The sequence below is a fragment of the Aulonocara sp. 'chitande type north' Nkhata Bay genome, linkage group LG7, assembly GCF_057382095.1.
Source record: "Aulonocara sp. 'chitande type north' Nkhata Bay isolate Kocher_YH1m ecotype deep benthic linkage group LG7, A_spYH_male_GT1.1, whole genome shotgun sequence".
Lineage (NCBI taxonomy): Eukaryota > Metazoa > Chordata > Actinopteri > Cichliformes > Cichlidae > Aulonocara > Aulonocara sp. 'chitande type north' Nkhata Bay.
The window spans coordinates 26,732,705-26,754,479 of NC_141350.1; the positions used below are offsets into that span (position 1 = coordinate 26,732,705).

General features: G+C 38.7%; 1 protein-coding gene across 1 annotated transcript in view; it reads left to right on the forward strand.

The window, feature by feature from the left end:
* Nucleotides 1-1,151: 1,151 nt before the first annotated feature.
* Nucleotides 1,152-21,775, forward strand: part of carmil2 (capping protein regulator and myosin 1 linker 2) — a 63,156-nt gene continuing 42,532 nt past the window's right edge. Inside the window, exons 1-26 of the mRNA XM_086299696.1 lie at nucleotides 1,152-1,459; nucleotides 6,701-6,804; nucleotides 7,943-7,993; nucleotides 8,527-8,586; nucleotides 8,744-8,865; nucleotides 9,387-9,484; nucleotides 9,725-9,795; nucleotides 9,945-10,018; nucleotides 10,098-10,173; nucleotides 11,033-11,121; nucleotides 11,666-11,760; nucleotides 12,072-12,158; nucleotides 12,721-12,830; nucleotides 13,466-13,543; nucleotides 13,980-14,056; nucleotides 14,879-14,983; nucleotides 15,772-15,841; nucleotides 15,958-16,039; nucleotides 16,769-16,865; nucleotides 18,202-18,256; nucleotides 18,371-18,543; nucleotides 18,866-18,934; nucleotides 19,688-19,781; nucleotides 20,352-20,438; nucleotides 20,708-20,836; nucleotides 21,075-21,191. Of these exons, the coding sequence (XP_086155822.1) occupies nucleotides 1,432-1,459; nucleotides 6,701-6,804; nucleotides 7,943-7,993; nucleotides 8,527-8,586; nucleotides 8,744-8,865; nucleotides 9,387-9,484; nucleotides 9,725-9,795; nucleotides 9,945-10,018; nucleotides 10,098-10,173; nucleotides 11,033-11,121; nucleotides 11,666-11,760; nucleotides 12,072-12,158; nucleotides 12,721-12,830; nucleotides 13,466-13,543; nucleotides 13,980-14,056; nucleotides 14,879-14,983; nucleotides 15,772-15,841; nucleotides 15,958-16,039; nucleotides 16,769-16,865; nucleotides 18,202-18,256; nucleotides 18,371-18,543; nucleotides 18,866-18,934; nucleotides 19,688-19,781; nucleotides 20,352-20,438; nucleotides 20,708-20,836; nucleotides 21,075-21,191 (2,298 nt within the window). The 5' untranslated portion in view covers nucleotides 1,152-1,431. The remainder of the gene's footprint in view (nucleotides 1,460-6,700; nucleotides 6,805-7,942; nucleotides 7,994-8,526; nucleotides 8,587-8,743; nucleotides 8,866-9,386; nucleotides 9,485-9,724; nucleotides 9,796-9,944; nucleotides 10,019-10,097; nucleotides 10,174-11,032; nucleotides 11,122-11,665; nucleotides 11,761-12,071; nucleotides 12,159-12,720; nucleotides 12,831-13,465; nucleotides 13,544-13,979; nucleotides 14,057-14,878; nucleotides 14,984-15,771; nucleotides 15,842-15,957; nucleotides 16,040-16,768; nucleotides 16,866-18,201; nucleotides 18,257-18,370; nucleotides 18,544-18,865; nucleotides 18,935-19,687; nucleotides 19,782-20,351; nucleotides 20,439-20,707; nucleotides 20,837-21,074; nucleotides 21,192-21,775) is intronic.

A 21,775-nucleotide genomic window follows, 5' to 3' on the forward strand; every position in this document is an offset into this window, starting at 1 on the left:
TGTACCTGTTCTGCGCCACCCTCACATACTTCTCTGCCACACCTGACTTCCTCACAAAGCTTTCTCTAGATCCAGAAATACACAGTGCGTCTCTTTCCGGCCACCTTTTTATTTATCCATCAACACTGTCGTCCTCTCGCTTTTATTTATTCATCAGCTTCTCAAAGTACTTCCATCTTCTCAACACCTGGCCACCTGGCTTACACAGCTTGCAGTCATTCAGTTGACCTCCTCTGTATGCCAAAGTATTCCAGAGTCAAGCATGACAACATCTGTCTGACTGCTATTAATTATTTAATATTGTCAGCCTGTCCCAGCTACTATAAGGCACGAGGCAGGGTACACCCTGCACACGTCACCAGTTAAAAGGGACCTGTCCAGGGTGACACATAGAGACAGACAACAATTCATACCTATGAAGGTAACTAACCCCACTAACTGCATGTCTTTGGACTGTGGGAGGAAGCCGGAGTACCCAGAGAGAACCTACACAAGCATGGGGAGAACATGTAAACTCCACACAGAAAGACCCTGGCCAGGTGCTGGAATTGACCTTCTTGCTGTGAGGCAAACGTGCTAATCCTCCTGGAGCACTTTCTACAACAGGATGGGAGAAAAATTCAGTTTAATTCTATTTATTTATACAGCGCCAAATCAAAGTAACAGTTGCCTTAAGGCGATGTACAAAACTGTAAACGGATCAAAGCAGTTCTGCCTTAACTAAATGTAGATAAAACAGTTTGAATGTGAACTTTGGTTCCCCCTGGTGGTTAGAGATAACTACTAATGAAAAATATAATTGATTCCATCATAATAAAAGTAAAAGTCATTAAACCCTTATTATGCTTTCATAAATACTATTTCTTTTATTTATCCTCTGACGTTCAACATTTGATTAGTTCCTAAACTTCTAAACACGATGCACAACTTTGTAAAACTGCAGGTTTCCTGCAGTGTGGGGGTTAGCTTCAGTTCCTTCCTGCTTAGTCTTCTCTGTGTTCACAGTGTTATTGACTCACAACATGGAACAGGATGTGAGTATCTACGTTCACAAGCAGAGGGTGCATGCAAGCAGAGCAAGAAAGGTGACGTGTGTGCATGCATGCAGGGTGGAAAGAGAAAGAGGGTTATATGCAGATGTGCTCTGAAAAAGAAATCTTATGGTGGTTTCATGTGTGTACCTTCACACCTTTAGTATCTCCACGCTACATTTTCTTGTTTTACTATCTCCTCTGCTCCCTGCTCCTGACTCAGTGCAGTTGGATTTGTACACACTGTTTTATTAGATTAAAATCTGTCTTCTTTTTGTAAATTTGGCGGTATGGACATGCATCTTTCCTTTCGTTATTTCTCTAAGGAGCAGTACAAGATCACAGATTAACTTTTTGTGCATCTTCATATTAATTTCATCGTTTTATTGAAGTCCACAGAATGGAGGCTGTTTCCCAGAACCTGCAAGGTAAGCTGAGCCATTTTCAGCAGCAAAGTTAATGCGCTTTGATATTTCTGATTCTTTGAACATAGGATGATAGCATTGAAACACCTTAAAGGTTTTTACATGTATTTCAACTCAGTCTGTTTAAGCTGACCTAGTTAAAGCAAATGCAATCTAATTCAGGGGCTCCAAATGTTGCCATACTGGGTAAAAACGGGTGCTTAGCAACAAAATGTGAGACTTTCTGTCACAGAGATCATCTTACATGTATTTATTTTTGTCTAAAACTTCAAACATACAGTTTTAATGATGTAAGATTATTTATAAAGATGTAAATAATCTGTGCTTCAGTGATACTAGCCATACAACTTTTTACTGGACTAAATCCTGACTTCATAAAAAACATCTGGTCTGCACAGTTAAGTTAGGCTTTTCTTTTTCATTGAAACAAACTGTTTATGCCTAAAGGTCAGCTTCTCCTACTTAGTTACCGTCTGTGTTTCCACTTTAACAGTCAGTGACACCAACTGACAAAAAGAAGGAAACGTGACTCAGTGTGTGGTTTGTTAGCAGTGTTATGAACTGAATAAAGACAGTCCGATACCAGGACTCTGAAATTATTACTCTGTTAGTGCTCCGATTAATTTCTAAAGAAGGGTGGGTGCACAGCTGACCTTCATCATGCAGCATTCTGCAGAAATTCAGTGTAATCTGAGCACATGATCGGTATTGTATGTAACATGTCCCTGAATTCAGCACAGCAGTCAGTTGCACTCTGACTGTCAGTATTTCCATGCCATAGACCTTGCCGGTGCCAAAAAAGCCTCTGAATAACAGTGAATCTGGCACTTGTTTGGTGAGGTGACTCCGAGAAATTTCTGTGCCATCTTAAAACTCTAAACTACCTGAACTTCATTAGAAATGATCACCTAGTCATGTATAATCAGGGTTAAGGTTGGAACTACTAGGGCTCACTTCTGTAAAACATCAAACCCTGATTATACAGCTATTGCATAATAACAGTTTGAATGTTCTCTCACAGATGTTTTACTGTCGTTGTGGGGGACGTACCTAATTTCTGTCCTTCAGCAACTTCTGAGCCTCAGGTTCATTTCATATCTGCTGCCCTTTAGATAGATTATTAAAAACTAATATCACATGCTATTTATTTGTAGATACCATTCAGGTATGTTTTTTGCCCCAACCAAATAAGCTAATGTTATTTATAAATGAATGGACAACATTAATTTGATCAGTTCATTTAAGTTTTTTTGTACAGGTCATTCCCAATAAGACAGACGTTCTAATCCTCAGAAAGCGTGGCTTACATGATCAGTAACACTGTAGGCGTCCTGTCCTCTGCTAATTTTATCAAATACAAATAATTTCATCTTTGACCAGTCCCAGTGTTTTTGCACCCACATAAAGGAGTTTTCTTTGTGCTGATTTTCCCCCACAAAGCTTTTTTTATTCTCACGTTCATCCAGACCATCCTTTATCAGCTTTTGTTATTCATCATTGTCTTCGCTCTGTATCTGATTACTTGTGGGAAATTCAGGCTACTATTTGGCCACTTAACACCTGATCAATGTGTCCATCTCCTTTCAGTAGCTTACCGTTGCCCACATCACCTATTTTCAAACTTGTCAGCCTCACCTACAGAGCAGTGTACTGTTGGTCTCTGAGGTCTCCTGTGGATCAAGAATCAAGAGTTTTTGTGTCATACACACCATGTGTGAGTTTTATAATATAAATCTGTAATTTTGTATATGAAAAGAATGAGTGAGTGGACTCTTGTAAAAGTCTTTTCCTTCTTATACGGGTACATACACAAACCAGATGTTATTGTAACTGCTGATTTTAACTCTGATTTATAGGGGAATTTGTAAAAGTAAGGTATCTAAAGCGACAAAACCCCCTCAAATATATCTACTATATTGAGTTTAACTGAAAGTCATTCACATTGAAAGTCGTTACAAATACATTTCCTTTCTGTACTAAAGTTACAGGGCAAGTTTCCATTATTTCAGTTTGCCTCAAACCGCAGAAAAGAGGTTGCTGGGCAGTTTCAGATCTTGCACTACTTTTGTTTCTTTGAAAACTCAATTTCACAAGTTTACACACACAAGTTTTCACAAGTCTTAGCATTTCACAAATCACTATATTATCACTATGTAATTCCCTACACTAAACTCAGAACTCCTGCCTGTTCGTTCTTAAAATGGGCTGGAAATAAGAACCACGTGGGTAAATAAACAGAGTTTACAAAGGATGGATGTCTTCATGCCTCACAAAGTAGGTGGTGTTTATAGGTGGTGTTTAAAGCCTGGTAATACGACTGTTTAACACGATGACAACAATGTGCTGTAGCTCAGGTGGTAGAGCAGGTCAGCTACTAACCGGAAGGTTGGCAGTTCGATCCCAGGCTCCTTGTCAAATATCTTTGGGCAAGATACTAACCCCAGGTTGCTCTCTGATGCATCCATCAGCGTGTGACTGAGCACTTAACACCCATTCACGCAGTTTAGTGCTTGTGTGGTTAGGTGAACGAATTAGTTGTATAAAGCGCTTTGAGTGCTCAGAGTAGAAAAGCGCTATATAAGAACCAGTCCATTTACCATTCTTAAACCTTCCATTGCACGTGTTGTCACTTACCCTTCAGTCCAACACTGAGGATGCTTTGGAATTTGGCCCTTTGTCGGCCAGTTGTGCCAGTTGTAACTCCTACAAAATTTCTAGGTGCAGTGAAGATGCTGGTGGTGTACAGTGTGGAGGATCTGTGGATCTCAGTTCAGGTTTTTGCAGAAATGGTCCTGTTTGCCTAGTGTCATCCACACTATATTGCCAAAAGTATTCACTCACCCACCCAAATCACTGAATTCAGGTCTTCCGATCACTTTCGTGGCCACAGGTGTATAAAATCGAGCACCTAGGCATGCACCGCTCGCTCTCAGGAGCTCCGTGAATTCCAGCGTGGGACCGTGATAGGATGTTACCTGTGCAACAAGTCCAGTGATTAAATTTCCTTGCTACTGAATCAGAGGTGGCAAAAGTACAGACATTATGTACTTAAGTCGAAGTACAGATACGAGTGTTAAAAAAATACTCCAGTAAAAGTTGAAGTACTGATTCAACTTCTTTACTCAAGTAAAAGTGAAAAAAGTACAGGCTCTTACATGTACACAAAGTAAGAAAGTAAAAAGTAGCTCTTTGGAAGATGTTTCTACACTGAGTAGTCCTTCCCTTTAAATCGAACCTCTCTTCTTCCTCTCCTGTCCTGATTTTCTTATCTTTCTCCATCTCTGAGTGAAGTTGGCTCTCTTTCTTTTCTCTGCCTGTCAAATATAGCAGCTGGACCTTTAGCTAGCAACACACTGTGCAAATAACTGCACACAAACAGTTTGTGTGTTTGCTGATGTTTGTTGAACTGATAAAATGTGCATTTGAAATTACCTGCACCTTTAAAATAAGACTCCTTTATGCTCCTCGCTCCTCTTTTGTAGCACTAACTAGACGCTGAAGTACTGCTACCACAATTTAAATATCAACAAAAACAAAAATACCCATCGTACTTTAACCGCTGACTTTTTGCCTCTTCCATCTCTTTCTATGTGACATGTCCTGGTGAATAATACATGAACAGGACTGGTTTTCTTGTGTTGCTGTTTAGGCTCAAATTGGTTTGATGTTTGGACGCTCACAGTGAAGTGAAATAATAACTCACCTTAAATATGTTAAAATTAATAATATATATATATTTTTAAATTAAGTAATAAACCTGTTTTGAAAATGTAAGAAGAAAGTACATATACTTGTTCAAAATGTAGTGAGTGAAAGTAAAAAGTAGTCAGAAAGAAAACTACTCAAGTACAGATACCTGAAAATTCTACTTAAGTACAGTAACAAAGTATTTGTACGTTGTTACTTCCGACCTCTGTACTAAATATTCCACAGTCAGCTGTTAGTGGTATTATAACAAAGTGGAAGCAACTGGAACGACAGCAACTTAGTCATGTAGTGGTCGGCCACGTAAGATCACAGAGCAGTCTCTTAGTTTCAGTGTTGGGAACTCTTAATGCTTCAGCATACCAAGACACTTTGGACAATTTCAGGCTTCCAAATTTGTGGGAACAGTTTGGGGATGATCCGTTCCTCTTCCAACATGACTGCACACCAGTGCACAATGCAAGGTCCATAAAGACATGGATGAGAGTTTGGTGTGGAGGAAACCTACTGGTCTGTCCTCACAAATGTGCTCCTTAAAGAATGGTTATAAATAAACACTCCTAAACTATGGAAAGCCTTCCCAGAAGAGTGGAAGCTGTTATAGCTGCAAAAGGTGGGCCGACATCATATTAAACCCTATGGATTAAAGAATGGGATGCGACTCAAGTTTATAGTTAGGTCCATATATATTTGGACACAAGTTTAGTTTTTTTTTTTTTTTACCTGGTTATTGAAACGTAATTAAATAATGGTTATACAATGGATGTCATGTGTAGTCTCTCAGCTTTCATTTGAGGGTATCTGCATTAAAATTGGATGAAGGGTTTAGGAGGGACCAAGGTAATTGGACAATTGATTCAAAGGCTATTTCGTGGGCAGGTGTGGGCAATTCCATCATTATGTCATTATTAATTAAGCATATAAAAGCCTGGAGTTGATCTGAGGTGTGGTACTTGCATATGGAAGATTTTACTGTGAACAGACAACATGCAGTCACAGGAGCTCTCCATGCATGTGAAACAAGTCACCCTTAAGCTGTGAAAACAGAAAAGAAAACATCTGACAAAGAACAGCTCATGATCCAAAGCAAACCACATCATAAACACAGCGGAGGCAATGTGATGGTTTGGGGTGTATGGCTGCCAGTCCCACTAGGACACTAGTGTTTATTGATGATGTGACACAGGACAGAAGCAGCCGAATGAATTCTGAGGTGTTCTGAGACAAGCTGTCTGCTCAAATCCAGCTACATGGAGTCGAACTGATGGGCATCGTTTCATAATACAAATTGACAATGACCTAAAATATGCAGCCAAAGCAACCCAGGGATTTTTTAAAGCAAAGAAGTGGAATATCCTTGAATGTCACCAGGTATCCAGTCACCTGATCTTAACCCAACTGAGCATTTCACTTGTTGAAGGCTAAACTTTGGACCGAAAGGTCCAGAAACAAACAGTAACTGAAGCCTCTGCTGAAGATGTCCTTAAAAGTATGATAGCAATAGTGATGGTCTGTTTTTGTGTGTAATCCTGTGAGCAGATCAGATATCAGAGCTGCTGAAGCCTCACAGAGTCTGTCTGGTGACGCCTGTTATTTTGAACAACTCCAGTCTGACAACTGGAAGGTCAACCAACAGGTTTATGGTGAGTATCATTGGTAAAAGCCAATACCTTTGGTCTAATGGCTATTTCACTATGACTACTCTAACTAAATCTGAATCAGCTGGTGCTCTTACAGGATCAGCCTCATTACTACTTGTCTGCTAACAGTTTGTTTGCACACAGAAAACACGTTTATGTGGGCACCAGGGCCGCTCTGGCATCGGCATGTACACAAATCTGCCAGGAGGGGGCACTAAAAGATCTGTTTTTACAGTGCGTGTGATTTAGGGTTAGACAAATATTTTTTATCAAGAGTCAGGATCACTTAAAGTTTACTTTCTTGTGGATTAAAGTAAAAATAAATAAATAAATAATGTTGTTAAACTACTTTTATATTTTGTTCATTTATTTAAGGTGGATCAATGTATTCAAATAAATTTTATTGTCCATTATTGATTGAATAAAAAAATGGTAAAAAAAAAAAAAATTACATATTATAAATTGATTATGTGTTTGTTAAAGTGCATTTTGACTTTTTTACTGTAACTTGTTTACTATATTTTGACTTGTTTACTATAACCCGTTGTTTAAAAAGCTAACAATGTATGTATAAACATGTATGAAGGTTCTTAAAGCAGGTCACTGAACAACTTCAAGTTTAATGTTAATTTTTACGAAGTAAAGAAATTTACACTACTCTGTCAAAGGTAGAAAGGAATAAAATACAGATTTTTAAGAACATATATTTATGGCATGATTAATTAATGATTAATGATTGACGCAAAATCAGAGTAAATAAACTGTTGTAAAAGTAATTTGGGCAACATTAATTTGTACCTATTGCACAAGAAGCTAAACTTTAGGTCATCCTGACATGTGACCAAATTTCATATGGTAACTTGTTTCCTGTGTAAGCAGAGTGGTAATAATGAGGATGACGCTCTACGAGCACTAACTGTCCATCTGAGAATTGCATTCGGCTGCTGCAACACTGACATATGGGACGGTTGCAGGAGCAGCATGCCACTTGTGGACCTCAGTGCTACTGTAGTTTGGAGGTCAATGTAAAGGACCAAAATTGCATAAAATGACACTGTTCCTCTGAAGCTGCAGGCATTGGTCTGTCAGTTTGATATCTAATAGCTTTTCTCTTTGTTTTTATGATGTCTGTTTCTCTTAGGTACTGAGTCTATGGAGAGGCTACGTGGTTATAAACAAGCAACCTATCAGGGTAAATTACAACGTCTCTTTTAAACCAAACCAGCTTAACTTAAACATTGTGTGATGAGGTTTGAAATAAGAGGGGTTATTTTTTTCCTTACTGGTTCTTACTTGATAAATGACCATTGTGAGTTATGAGCCTTATGGATTATCCTTTCTGACTAGGACACTGTTTCTGGAGAGAGATAGAGCTGAACATGCCAAACATTTTCTTTTTATATGTATGTGCATAAATGCCCCGATGCATCGGTGTGCACAGATTCATTCTCACTGTGCATAGAATAAAGCAGTGTAGGACTGGGCGGATATGGCTTGCAGTGTAAAAGCACTGCATCAGTATCAGGCCATTTAACACTGCAGTGAAAGGATGGATTCGGCCGCACCACAGTTACCAAAAAACAATCACATTTTTAAATGGAATTTGTTTTCACTTTGTCTTTATGTGTGTGTGTGTGTGTGTGTGTGTGTGTGTGTGTGTGTGTGTGTGTGTGTGTGTGTGTGTGTGTGTGTGTATTCACACTCATGCCTTTCTCTCATGCACAGGTGGAGAGCACCTTTAGCTACCTGGAGATTTGCGCCATTAATATTCATAGTCACATGAAGGTACACCATTTATCAGTGTCAATATATAACCTGTTTTTACATTAAATTTTTATATGCACTTATGCATATATAAAACACACATTAAGACAATATTTGATTCTATAAAAAAGACTAGTTTTTATATGCGGAGAGTAACACACGTATGGATGTGTTGCAGATTGTGTTGGAGACAGACAGACAGACTCTGTATTTCAGTGTGTTACACACTGAAGATCTTGAAGCCATGATCAGTCACATGACCGCCTCATTGAAGAGGATCTTTCCTGATTCTTCACCAGGGTGGGTCCGTCTTGCAGTGGGCTCGTACCAGTCTCAAAGCCAATGGCTTCTCAAATCACAGAAAACATTATATGTTTATTATATACAGTGTGTGTTTTTAAAGATACTCCCCAAGTTTACATACAGTTTGATGAATATAGGAAACAATCATAGACTATATATAAAAGACGTAGCCACTACAATGTCATCAGCTGGTTTCCAAAGGCCTGTTGTTGCACAGTCAAAGTGAGCTTGTTCACCTTTGGGACCTTAGCTTTTTGAAATCAGATCTCACACATGGTAGATCTGTCCAACTTTACTAGGCTTTCAGGACAATAAACATGACTAGAAATTCTAAAAGCAACACAATTATATATATTTAGTAAGACCTTAAGGCCAAAATACTTTGAGGTGTTTAATGAGGGAATAGATCAAGTGAGTCAAGACCTGAATTTCCGAGCTCCCAGTCAATAGACTCTTGGTCTGTCTGCAGAGTATTGCAGTTTCATGGGGTACATTTCATATTTTCCTTTAATCCTCAGAAAGCTGTTGAAGACAATTCCACCCGATCTCAAGGACCGACTCCTCACACTGATTGGTGCGATAGAGGAGCAGATGAACAGTCAGCCTGGCTACTGTGGTGTGTTTCATTTCCCAGTTTCAGATAATGTAGTTGGGATATCACTTACTGTACTAACATGTAAACATTTATAAATGTGTTGTACATACTGTGATAAAGCTAAAGACCATTTCAGTTGATCATAAACACCGTATGATTCAAACATTAGCAACACTAACTACATGATCACCGACAGTTTTGCATTTCAGAAAAACAAATGAATTTAAAACTAGAACTAATGTATCTGAGTATCGTTCCCAGGAGGATTCTCTGATACCTATGCTGCTTTGTGTGATTTCAATGAGATGCCGTTTAGAGAAGAGATTCAGTGGGTATGTTAATGTGGCATCAACATAAAATCTAGTAATGCCATCTGCACCAAACTTTAGATGACTCACATTTGAAATAAATTCTAAAATTTTAAATCAATTTTAGCACTTTTTATACAAATATTATAATTAATGTCAAACTGTTTATGCAGGATGTTGACAACATCTACTACATCCACAACTGGAGACAATTCAACCTGCAGGACTTCAGCCACTTAGACAGCAGGTGAGATACAGCATTATGATGGCTAATCCAGTCATACTTTACCGCTGTTACATACCTTCTTTGTCTCCTTTCCTCACAGGGACCTGGCATTGGCAGTAGCGGCTTTGTCCTTTAACCAGTGGTTTACAAAGATTTACTGCAAAGATCTCAAACTGGTACACTATGATTTTTATTTATTTATGTTTGAGTGTTTGAAAGAGTTACCTAAAGGTTTGCACACTTGAATCCAGCTTTTTCTCAAAATGACGACTATTATTCTCATGAATAAACTAAGTGGTCATTTAATAATAGGAACAAAATATATGTTAGATCCAACACAACTGTCACAGAGCAAGACTGCGGTGCTGGAGATGTTATCAGACTGTGGAATCTATATGGAAATAATTATTTGCTTTATTGTTTTGACTGTTATTTGCTTGTGACCCCAACAGTTAATAAGCTGATCAGATGATAATCTTCTTCTCCTTAGCTCTCATTTCAGGTGACATTCTTAAGTGTAGATTCATTTATTATGAATAATATTTAAAAACTATTAGAAAAGCATATAAAAAAACATAAAAGATTGATTTCTCTTGAGGGTTTTGGATCACAATCATTCATAAGTTGTTATGTTCGGGTGTGTGGCGTGGATCTAAATGGAGACACTCGAAGACACGAGTGGGTTTAAACAAGAAGCGAGCTGATTTATTGAGGCTGGTAAAGAGTACAGAGCTGGGGTCTGTAACTTGAGGAAACTTGTCGTGATTTGGTGCAACATGAATGAAATTGAATTGAACTGAAATTTTGCTCTTTTCCATTCTTGATATCACTCCAGACCAAATTATTTCTAAGACCAAATACACAATGACAAAATAACTTGGGTTAAAAAAAAAATCCCCACCAGGACTTTATAAAAACCTCTCCCAGCTCCTGGATTCACGGCAGGCTTATTGTGCATGTGTTTATGGGCCACTGCTAATGCAAAAAAGAAAGTTGGAAACACCACTCTGCACGTTTCTTGTTTTGTTCTTTCAGTCAGTGGATATCCAGCAGCAGCTGACATACCTGCTGTCGAGGTCTCCCAGTCTGGAGGAGCTCTCGCTGGAGGCCAGTGGACTGAAGCTGTGAGTTTCTGTGTCCACATACAGACGGGTCAAAAATCAATGAAAAAACAGAAAGTGTCTCAGAAAGATGTGGGGTCATTATGGAGCCCAGGTGCTCTATTGATGAATGCATTATTATCATGCAGAAGAAACCACTAACAGCAGGAGAGAACACTGAGAGGACCATTAGTTTCAAACCAGCAGAATGCTCCCCACAGCTCAACAGAGCTCCTCACTGCACGTTTGAGCTTTTAACCATGACTTTAACAAAATCTGGGACTCTTGTCTCAGGACCCCTCCTTCTTGTGACAACATAGACCTTTGTTACTCTGGCTGAGTGTTTGCACTCGTCACAGGCCAAGCAGATGCCTCCTTTATGTTACTGCGGTGACTCAAGATCCAAACATCTTAATTGTATAAAACATTTGCACAATATCATGTATTTCAGGAAAATATATGTACTCAGGAAGAAATATTTTCACTTGTTAAACTAGGCAGACTTTAAATTACTTTGATTTACAGTGTAGCTTACAGGTATTGAGACTGACAATAATCTTCTTTACAGGGACTTTGCAGTCAAAATGGCTGCTGCCCTCAAAGAGCATGCCTCGTCTAACCTGCAATCTATCAACCTCTCTGGCAATCCAATTGAAGACAAAGGTGAGCTTTTTAGATTTGACACCTGATTCATGTATGTGGTTGTGACTAAGATGTGAATAGGGGGAAAGCGTCTACTGCTGCAAATCATAAAATGCAGGTAGTAATCATAGATACCGAATAAAATGACTAAAAATAAGAATATTTTTGTTCTAAAAAGTGTCAAGTCAGTGAATGAGAATATACAAATCGCAGCAGAGTTGAATTATTATTAATGTCATTGCCTCTACCTGTGCTTTTCTGCAAAATATGTCCCTTTGAAAGACACTATTTTAACTCACAGTTGTGTTAATGTTTTGTGTTTTCACTGCAAGGTGTAATAGCGCTAAGTCAGAATTTGGAGAATCTGGAGAAAGGACTCAAGCGCCTCTCCCTGTCCAGGGTGTCGATGACTGCCAGAGGTACAAACACTATAAACTGTAGAAATAATGTGCTGTTTTCATTAGTTTAATAAGATAAGGAGCAGAATGAAGACAGAATCGAGTAAATATGAAGAGGAGGTGAACACTCAGGACTTTTACAGTCTGAAAGCATATATTGAATGCCAGAAAGAAACCATTCAGTAGAACATTTTAGTTGCTGAATGTGCTGCTTAAAAGTCACTCGACCAAAAGGTAATGTTGTTCCTGATGACCTTGCACTTCAAAATAAAAGCACTTCCTGTCAACACTTTGCATTGTACCACTAAATAATTATAATTAGTGTGTTAAAACACACCTCTTAGATACAAATTCGAACAAATGCTGAGTATAGTATGATCATATTTTTGTACAATACATCCAGGTATATCAGTTTTGCAGATTCCTCTTTTGCTCGTCTTTGAATGAATATGAAATGAATAAAAGGAGGATTCCTTCGGATATTTTGCCTGCCGCCATAAATGTGTTTCACACCATCTTTGCTGTCACATCCTTACCCCATTCAAAATAATCATTATTTGTGGTTTGATTGTTTTTTTTCCAGGTCTCGGCTGTCTGAGTCAGGTGTTGTCCTCCAGTCAAAGGTTCTCAACATCTCTGACCCACCTCGATCTGTCTGGTAACACCAGTAGCCTGGTTACTGAGGAAGCCACGGTGTGTTTTCACATGATATGGATTGAAGACAAATGATGCAACGAATACTCTTACAGTACTTGCAGTACACGTACCTTTAACATCCAGAAGTGGTGCCGACTATTATCCTGACCTTGCTTGCAACCAGCTTCACTGGTTTGTTGAAACATTTCAGCTTGTGGTCTTCACAAGGGTAATCATCACCGAAGGCCACAAGGTCCAATACGTTGCTCATGCAACAAAGTATTTCTATGTACAACAAAGGTTGCTGGACTTGTAACGTGTTGTCCAAGCACCGTGAAAGTAAGTGAAGGTTTGCCAGAAACAGCAACTCTGTTTCAAGACATACGCTGATGGTTTTCCATCCTGGATAAGAATGTAGACATGTACAGAGCCTAAACGTTTTCTCCAGTAGAGTCCAAATAATGGATTCTGATTTCAGTCAAGCAAGTCTTATGTTTATCAAAATATCCTAGAAATATTCTGGAAATTATTTTCTTTATTATCTTATTATTATCTTCTTCTTCCTAAGTTAATGCTGGCCTGTTAGGATGGTGATAGTGTCTCTCCTTGTCATCATTTCAGCTGCCTAGTCTCTGAAAGAAACCATGTCTACATAACTCAGACTTTATGATGCATCTGTGTGTCTCTTGCAGTTTCTCTTCAAGTTCTTGTCCAGTACAAACTCTCTGTCTTATCTGGACCTCAGTGATACCAGCTGCCCTCTGGACACAGTCAGTGACATACTGTTTTTATAACTGTGGACTTCTTTCCATCATCTCATTGATTTCTCATTGATTGATATTTGGAAGAATCAGAGGCCATGGTTGGATCTCAACAAAATGGATAAAACAATAAAACAAACCAAAATCAGGGACCTCATAGCTTGTGCCCAAGACCAATCTGTACTACATTACATCTATGTTAATATTTATGTTTTATCCACTCATATATCCAGTTTGATAGCTTCCCCAGGTCGCCAGTCTGATGCAGGGCCAACACATAGAGACAATTATTATTATTATCATTATTATTATTATTATTATTATTATTATTATTGTCATTGTTCTTGTATGCACAGTATCAAAACAGTGGTTTGAAACAATTGCTTGTATTTTACTTACTTTCTGTAGATAACTTTCGCTCACTTTAACCTTTCTTTTCATGCAGTTATTTGTGTCGCTGTCTGCTGGATGTTGTTACAAACTGGTGCACCTTAACCTGGCCAGGAATCCTTTCAGCCACAGGTCAGCTCCACTGTCCATATCTGTAAACTCATTGGACTTCAGTTTCTTAGTTGATTTGAAATGCAGCAGCTTTTGAAAACCAGAAGAGGGCATTCCAAGCCTATGGAGTCATACTGCGACAATTTATAGGATCAACCAGTCCACAAGTTTACTAAACAACATTAATGAACAAATTAAATATGAATATTCACCACAGTACTGCAGTACCTCAGGTTACAGTCTGAGAACATAGTAGCATGAAGTGTTCAGAAGGAGCTTTGACAGCATGTGCACAAACTGGCTTATACCATAAACAAGTGGCTTTTACAACATATCACCTGATGTTGTTGAGAGTTGTTAAAGTTGTTAAATGTGAAACGCCTTTCACCATAGAAAAAAAGAGCAGTTCCAGAATTAGTAGATAATTTAGGTGTCAACATAAATAAATAAATCAGTAAAAAAAAGATGTCCCATAATTTCTTTCATCCAACGTGTGTTTTTATAACAATATGCTCGGTGCTGTGTTTGACACAATCTTGTTACAAATTCTTAGGAACTTGAAAAATGATATTTAATATTTTCCATATACACAATATATTAAGCCATTAAAAAGATGTCATGTTAAACTGTCATCAGCTGATAAATTCATAGATTAATTCACTGATAGATTCAGAGATCGAGAGGTATCTACTAAGTTATCTATTAATTGAAAGGTTGAATATGTGAACCTGATCCAGACACCCTGCTGTCTTCATGAATGTTTATGTGACTACGACAAGAAATCTCTTTCTTTCTCTCTCTCTCCCTCTGTGTGTGTGTGTGCACGTGTGTGCACGTGTATAGAAAGGTGCAGGAGGTCACGAGGAGCATTCAAGAGTTCTTTAGTCAGAGCTGTGAGCTGAAATATGTTGGGCTGTCTGCAACCAAACTACCTCCACAAGCTCTCAGGTGTGTCCACACACTGTCACATATGACACGAAAGCTCACTGTTGGCCGTGGGAACTGTGAAGTGGCTGAAAAAGTCTGGCTAAAAATGTAGTTAATTAATGAATGAAGCCCTGAAATGGGAATTAAAATGCATGTTTTTGTACTTTTATATTCTAAATCAGTCACACGCAGTTAGTTGAGACGTTTTTTTGCACAGCCATATTTCGCCACCGCTACACCGTAGGCACTTTTCACACTGCATCTCAGAGTAATGCTAATGACCACAAAATTTCTTTGTGGGTTTTATTTTCATCGGTGTATTTTATCAGTGCTTTGCCATTGACCTTTCATTTTTGTGAATCATTACGTAACTCAATAAAAACCTGTTTGTTAGCTGTGCTTAATGACGTCAGACAGCAGGGGAAAAAACGTGACGGTTGATGTTAGTCAGCGCTGGCAACCTTAGTTGTATTTAATATGACAGCATTTTTGACTTGGTTAGAATAAAGATGAATAAAAATATAGTTTTTCCACCTCTCTTATCACAATTACTATTGTACGTACTAACCGTGAAGCATCCCATGTATCAGTAAGAGATGTTTTGAAGCGCTTTAGGTTCATATGTGTGAAAGTTTTTGTCAAACTATATCTTGTTAGGAAATACTAGGTTAAAAAAGCAACCATTGCTTACCTTCAGAGTACTACTGTCCACACTGCCAGCACATATTGTACTTTCTAAAACACAATTACAAATACTGACGAACTAGTAGTCTGTGGTTAATGAATCTATTGATATGTTTTGCAACCAGGTTATTACTGCAGGGTCTGGCAACCAACAAACGACTGTTTGGGCTGGAGTTAGACCTAAGCAGCTGCGAGGTACACACTCACATACCCTCATGCAGAAAGAATAGCTTTTTTCATTTATGATGAATGGTAGCATCCACAGTAGGAACATGTTTTAGACCAATAAATATGTGTTTGTTTATGTGTAGCTACGTTCAGCAGGAGCCCAGGTGATACAGGAACACATCTCTGAAGCCACAGCCATCAGAAGTCTGGATATCTCTGACAACAGTATGCAAAACAACTTTCTTACACACAAATCCAATTATGCCATATAAAACCTGCAAAACTCATTTCAGTACATTGAAGTTCAGGCTCACAGTCCCCGCTCTAACTCATCCCAAAGGAGTTCTAACTCAGTCAAGTTCTTCCACACCAAACTGTCTCATCCATGTCTTTATGAACTTTGCTTTGTGCACTGCTGTGCAGTCGTAGTGCAACAGGAAGGGGCCATCCCCAAACTGTTCCCACAAAGTTGGGAGGATGAAATCCAAAATGTCTTGGTATGCTGAAGCATTAAGAATTCCTTTGACTCCAGAGAACACGTCCACTGCTGAGTCCACTAGCAGCACTTTGACAGGCTTGGATGCAGCTGCACGGCCATGGAAACCAACTCCATGAAGCTCTTGATGCACTTTATCAGCTAATCTGAATGCCACATAAAGTCTGTTGTGACTGACTCAACCCAAAGTTGGTGACTTCTGTGTGTGACAGTGTATCTCTGAGTTCTTTGCCTTATTTTGTCAAGTGCTTATTTTCAAAGTCAAATTATTTTTCCTCTCCAGAGTGAGAAGATTGATAGCACCCTCATAACTATAACCCTAATATGATCAACAACAATTTGACAGTTAGCTTTTTTTCACTAGATGAATAATAAGAGAATTATTAAAATACAGTAAACCCATTTACACCAGGAAGAATGAATGCTTCCACCACTTTTCCCTTGCTCTCTGACTGTAGGTTTTGAGAATGACATGGTGACCCTGGTTCTGTCAGTCGGTCGATGTCAGTCTCTTCGACATCTTGCTCTGGGGAGAAACTTTGCCATGAAATCCAGGTATGATGAAAAAGATTAAGAGGTCGCCTTACTCTACCACCACATTGTCTACTGACATCAGTTTATCACACTGACCCTTCACAATGTTTAAAATGCTTCCATATAGCAAATACAACTGATTATCTCATTTGAATGTTCATTAAAAGTAAGTGGTTATACATAATAGTAGAGTCCGCTGTGTGCAGCGGGTCATCAGAATAGAAACATAAAAATGGTGGCCATCACTTTTATAGAATAAGATTGTCAAAGACGCCAACTGAAATGCAGATGTTCACAGTTATATGTAGTTGTGCACATCAGTGGTCCACATTCACTGTCAAAATAAAAGACGCGCACAAGATAGGACGTTGCAACGCGCGTTTGCGTCCATATAAAAGGCACTGTTTTTGTCCACTAGAGTGGGATTTTCACGGCACATTCTGCACCACATCTCTGTGCGTTCATCATCTGTTTGAAGCCAGCTCACCTCCTGCAACTACTTTTCCGAGAATACGCGCTTCTTTTGTGGTTCGGACTCCTTCTGACATTTCTTTGGAGGTGGAGGAACATCACAGTAATTGCTTAAAGGAGCTTCTTCGACATCTTTAAGAGTTCTAAACAAATGTCTGTCCTCCTCCAGAAAATCTTATGTACGCAAACACGCGTTGCAACTTCTTATCTGGTGCGCGTCTTTTATTTTGACAGCGAATGCGCACCTGCGGACCATTTATGTGCACCTCTGGTTATATGTTTTTAAACTGAGTAACTGAATTCAATTAAACAACCTTTGCATGATATAAAATTTGTATTGCACACAAAGTATAGTAATAGTAATGTAAAAAAAAACAGAAACTGCAACATCAGTAACTGTAAAGCTGCACTTTCAGAATCTGTAACATCATCGCTCAGTATTAATGCAGCAAACTGATGCATGATTTGGACAATATGGTAACATCATTTCTGTGGTAGAACATAGACATAGGTCAGAATATTTCCAGGTCAAACACACATTTGACCTATTTATCATAATCCAAGCATTTATCGGCATTTATGTTCCTGCCTCTAGCTATATTGGTCCTAGATTCATAAGCTGAGTTTCTCTTTTCCATAGACACCAGGTGTTGTTACAAGGTACACAAAGAACTATCACTTTCTGCCACCCGTTTGGCTCAACAACGTGCCACTGCTAATTAAATCTTTCAGATCACAATATTTATTTCAAAGTCGGTGCTATTTGTAAACTAGTCAGCCTGTAGTTTAAAGAATGTAAATCAGTAAATGTATTTTCTCCTCGTTCTTAAGTTTTTTCTCTTCTTTCTCCCTTCATTTCATGTCTGCCTACTTTGCTATCGACCAGAGCGCTCACTGACGTTCTTCAACGTATAGCTCAGCTAATCCAGGATGAAGAGTGTGTGAGTGAAACCTTCAGTGTACTTTAATGTAATTCAGTATCCCTGCACTGGATGTCCAGCCTGTCAGATGTGTTACCCTGCCTGTGACCCTGAAATTGAAATCTGTGTTTGCAGCCCTTGCAGTCTTTATCAGTGTCTGACTCCAAGCTGAAGACTGGGATGCACATTCTGCTGAGTGCTTTGGGTGGTCATGCAGCTCTGGTTGAACTTGACATTAGTGGAAACTTTATCGGAGATACAGGAGCTAAAATGCTGTCCAAAGCCCTGATGAGTAATACCAGCCTGAGGTGCACATGTAAACACACACACACACACACACACACACACACACACACACACACACACACACACACACACACACACACACACACACACACACACACACACACACACACACTCTCTCTCTCTCTCTCTCTCTCTCTCTCTCTCTCTCTCTCTCTCTCTCCCTCTCTCTCTCTCTTTTAAGAATGTTTGTAATTAATAAATGTTCTAATCCAAAGAGCTAATTAGTGAATTAAAGATCATCCTTTCAGAGGCAGAGAAAGTATGAAATATCAGTGGAAGGCAGAGCTGTATTTCCTCAAACTGACTGATCTCTCTTTTTTTAAGGACTTTAACATGGGACAGAAACAGTGTGACTGCTAGAGGTTTCCAGGATGTAGCAGATGCCTTGGAGAGGTCATGGACACACACACACACACACACACACACACACACACACACACACACACACACACACACTTGTTAAATGACAGCGTCCAGGTAAATGTCAAAAAACGCTTTGCTGGCTTTTACCAGAAAAAATGTTTTTTAAAATATACAATTCCTTTGAAACACCGGCTGCTTTTTCACTCGTGTTTAGTCCAGTCCTTATAGCTGACAAATTTCAAAGGAATGTTTTGTGTGTTCACTTGTTTATTTGATTCCTAAGCTGCTTAAGACTGATCTATGGATCTTTCAAACATAAAAATGGCACCTAACCCAAGGAATGAACCAGTAACATGTCTACATATAATAGACAACTTATCAAAGAACCATTTAAATCATATATTTATGCAACAGAACAAAAAGCAGCCGATATCCGCAAAAGAGCTTTGTAATGTCTTTCAAGATGCTTTGAGAACTATTCCTGAGGACTATTTAGAAAAATTATATGAGAGAATGTAGGCTGTGTTGAAGAATAAAGGTGGTCATATCATAGAAAGGCAAGTCCCAATAAATTGCTGCACCTAGTTCCCATTTTCCTATTAAATATTTTTAAAAGAAAGACAGACTCAATATGGGTGACGGTGCAGTAGTCAGCTCTGGTACTTCATAGCAAGAAGGACCTGGGTTTGAATCCAGTCTGATGCTCTGTGTGGAGTTTGCATGTTCTCCCTGTGCACCGTTAAACAGATCCATAATTTGATGTTAGGTTTCTTTGTTATGCAGGAACTTCACTCTGCAGCACATGTCTTTTCCCCTTGCCGATATCACACCGAGTTACCGTAGCAACCCTGACAGAACAAAAGAGGCCCTGCACAAGGTCAGTGTGTTTAGCAGGTTGTTATTTAAGATTGTATGCGTTTTATGCGTTTAGGGCAAGGGTCAATTAATTTTTACATCACAGTTGAAGTTCATGTTTTCTCTTGTTTTCTATTGCTGTGTTTTTTTGGACATCAGAGAACTGAGACAGCAAATGCAGCCAGCATACACATCTAACAGATTCATTGTAGTCTATGTAGCGATACAGTCCAAATTTATATTATACACTGAACAAAAATATAAACGCAACACTTTTGTTTTTGCTCCCATTCCCCATGGGATGGACGTAGAGACCTAAAATTCATTCCAGATACACAATATAACCATCCCTCCCAAACAGTGGTCACAAATCAGTCCAAATGTGTGGTAGTGGGCACATCTGCTATATTGAGATAATCCATCCCACCTCACAGGTGTGCCACATCAGGATGCTGATCTGACATCATGAGTAGTGCACAGGTGTACCTCAGACTGCCCGTGTATATAGTAATATATATTAATTGTTGTTTGGAAAGGCTTCTTCTTTTTCCGGACGTCAGCTGCGTGTCTTTGTTTGTGTGTGTGTGTTCAGATTCAGCAGCATTTAGACAGAAACAACCAGAGACAGTCTGACAGCATAGAACTTCGACAAGTCTTTAGAACTCAACAGTCTGAAAAGGTAAGCCAGTAAAAATACAAGATATTAATTTATGTAACTGCAACATCATTTATTCAACTAGTAAATTTATATAACTAGTAATAGTTGCTGCTCAACCACAAATGATTTTCCTTACAAATGTGGCTCATTTTAAGGGGAATTAAACAGGCTTCACAGCTTAATTACCAAGAAACATTGTTACAACAAAGAAATAATTGACCAAATGAAAATTACCTTACTCTTTGTACCAGGTCATATAAATCTTATGTGTATGTTGTCCACCGTTTTAGCTCGTCCATGGAATGTGTCGCCAGTTAGAGAGCAGCCTTCAACGTTTAAGCCACTGTAGCATTCAAGAGGACCAAGCTGATGTCCTCAAAGCGCACGAGGTGCTGCAACATGCCAGGGACTCTTTAAAGGTACATGCTTCAAATTTAATTTTGGATATTTAAGCATATTTATGTATGTTTTGATTGTTTTCCCCTTACCTTTGCAAATACAGGGGGACAGAAGATACAAAAAACCTCTTTTAAATGAAGTGAATGCTTTTTGAATGAAGTCAAGCATTAGCCTATAACAATATCCTCACTGAAGTGACCAGGGATTGTAAATGATGCTGTATGCCACCTAATATTTCTTTTGGTATTATTTGTGTAGCTGCTGCCGTCGCTATATGAGGTAGGCAGGAAGTGCGCCTCCGATGGAGACTTTGTGAACAGCATTCTTACTGACACGGCTACTGCACTGACCAATGAGTTCACTAGGAGCATACAGGTAAACGTTTAGAAAGCACTCACTGTGTGCACACGCGTACACACACACGTTCAAGAAATATGAGAATCCATGTCCAACTTCAACTTCAGCAACAACAACGAGCACACACAGGTAGCCCAAATCAAACATGAATAAATTCTTGAAAAAAGGCTTGGCTTGCAAATAACTTGGGGGTGTCTTCATCTACAGAACACAGTGTAGTTCAAAGTATCTGAGAATCCCCAGAAAGCTTAGTTAATATAGACTGAGGCAAAATAGAGTAGAGCCATAGTCTGAGCAATCAAAAAATGAATTTATTTTGGAATGGACGCTGTTTTTTCAGCTAGCTACATAATTTGTCTGCTAAAGTAAAAAAAAAAAAAGCAAAAATAATAGCTGTTTTAACCCTTGTTGTCTATATTATTTCCAATTAAGTTAAGGGTGTTAATGACGTTTGAAAATTCTGTCTTTAATTTAAAAAAAAAACTCATACATGTATTTATGTGCATATATATTTTAAAAAGAAAATAAAAAAAATAGACAAAAAAGTGTGCAAAAAGTGATCAGAAATGAAAATTATGTAACATAATACCATGTTCGAACTA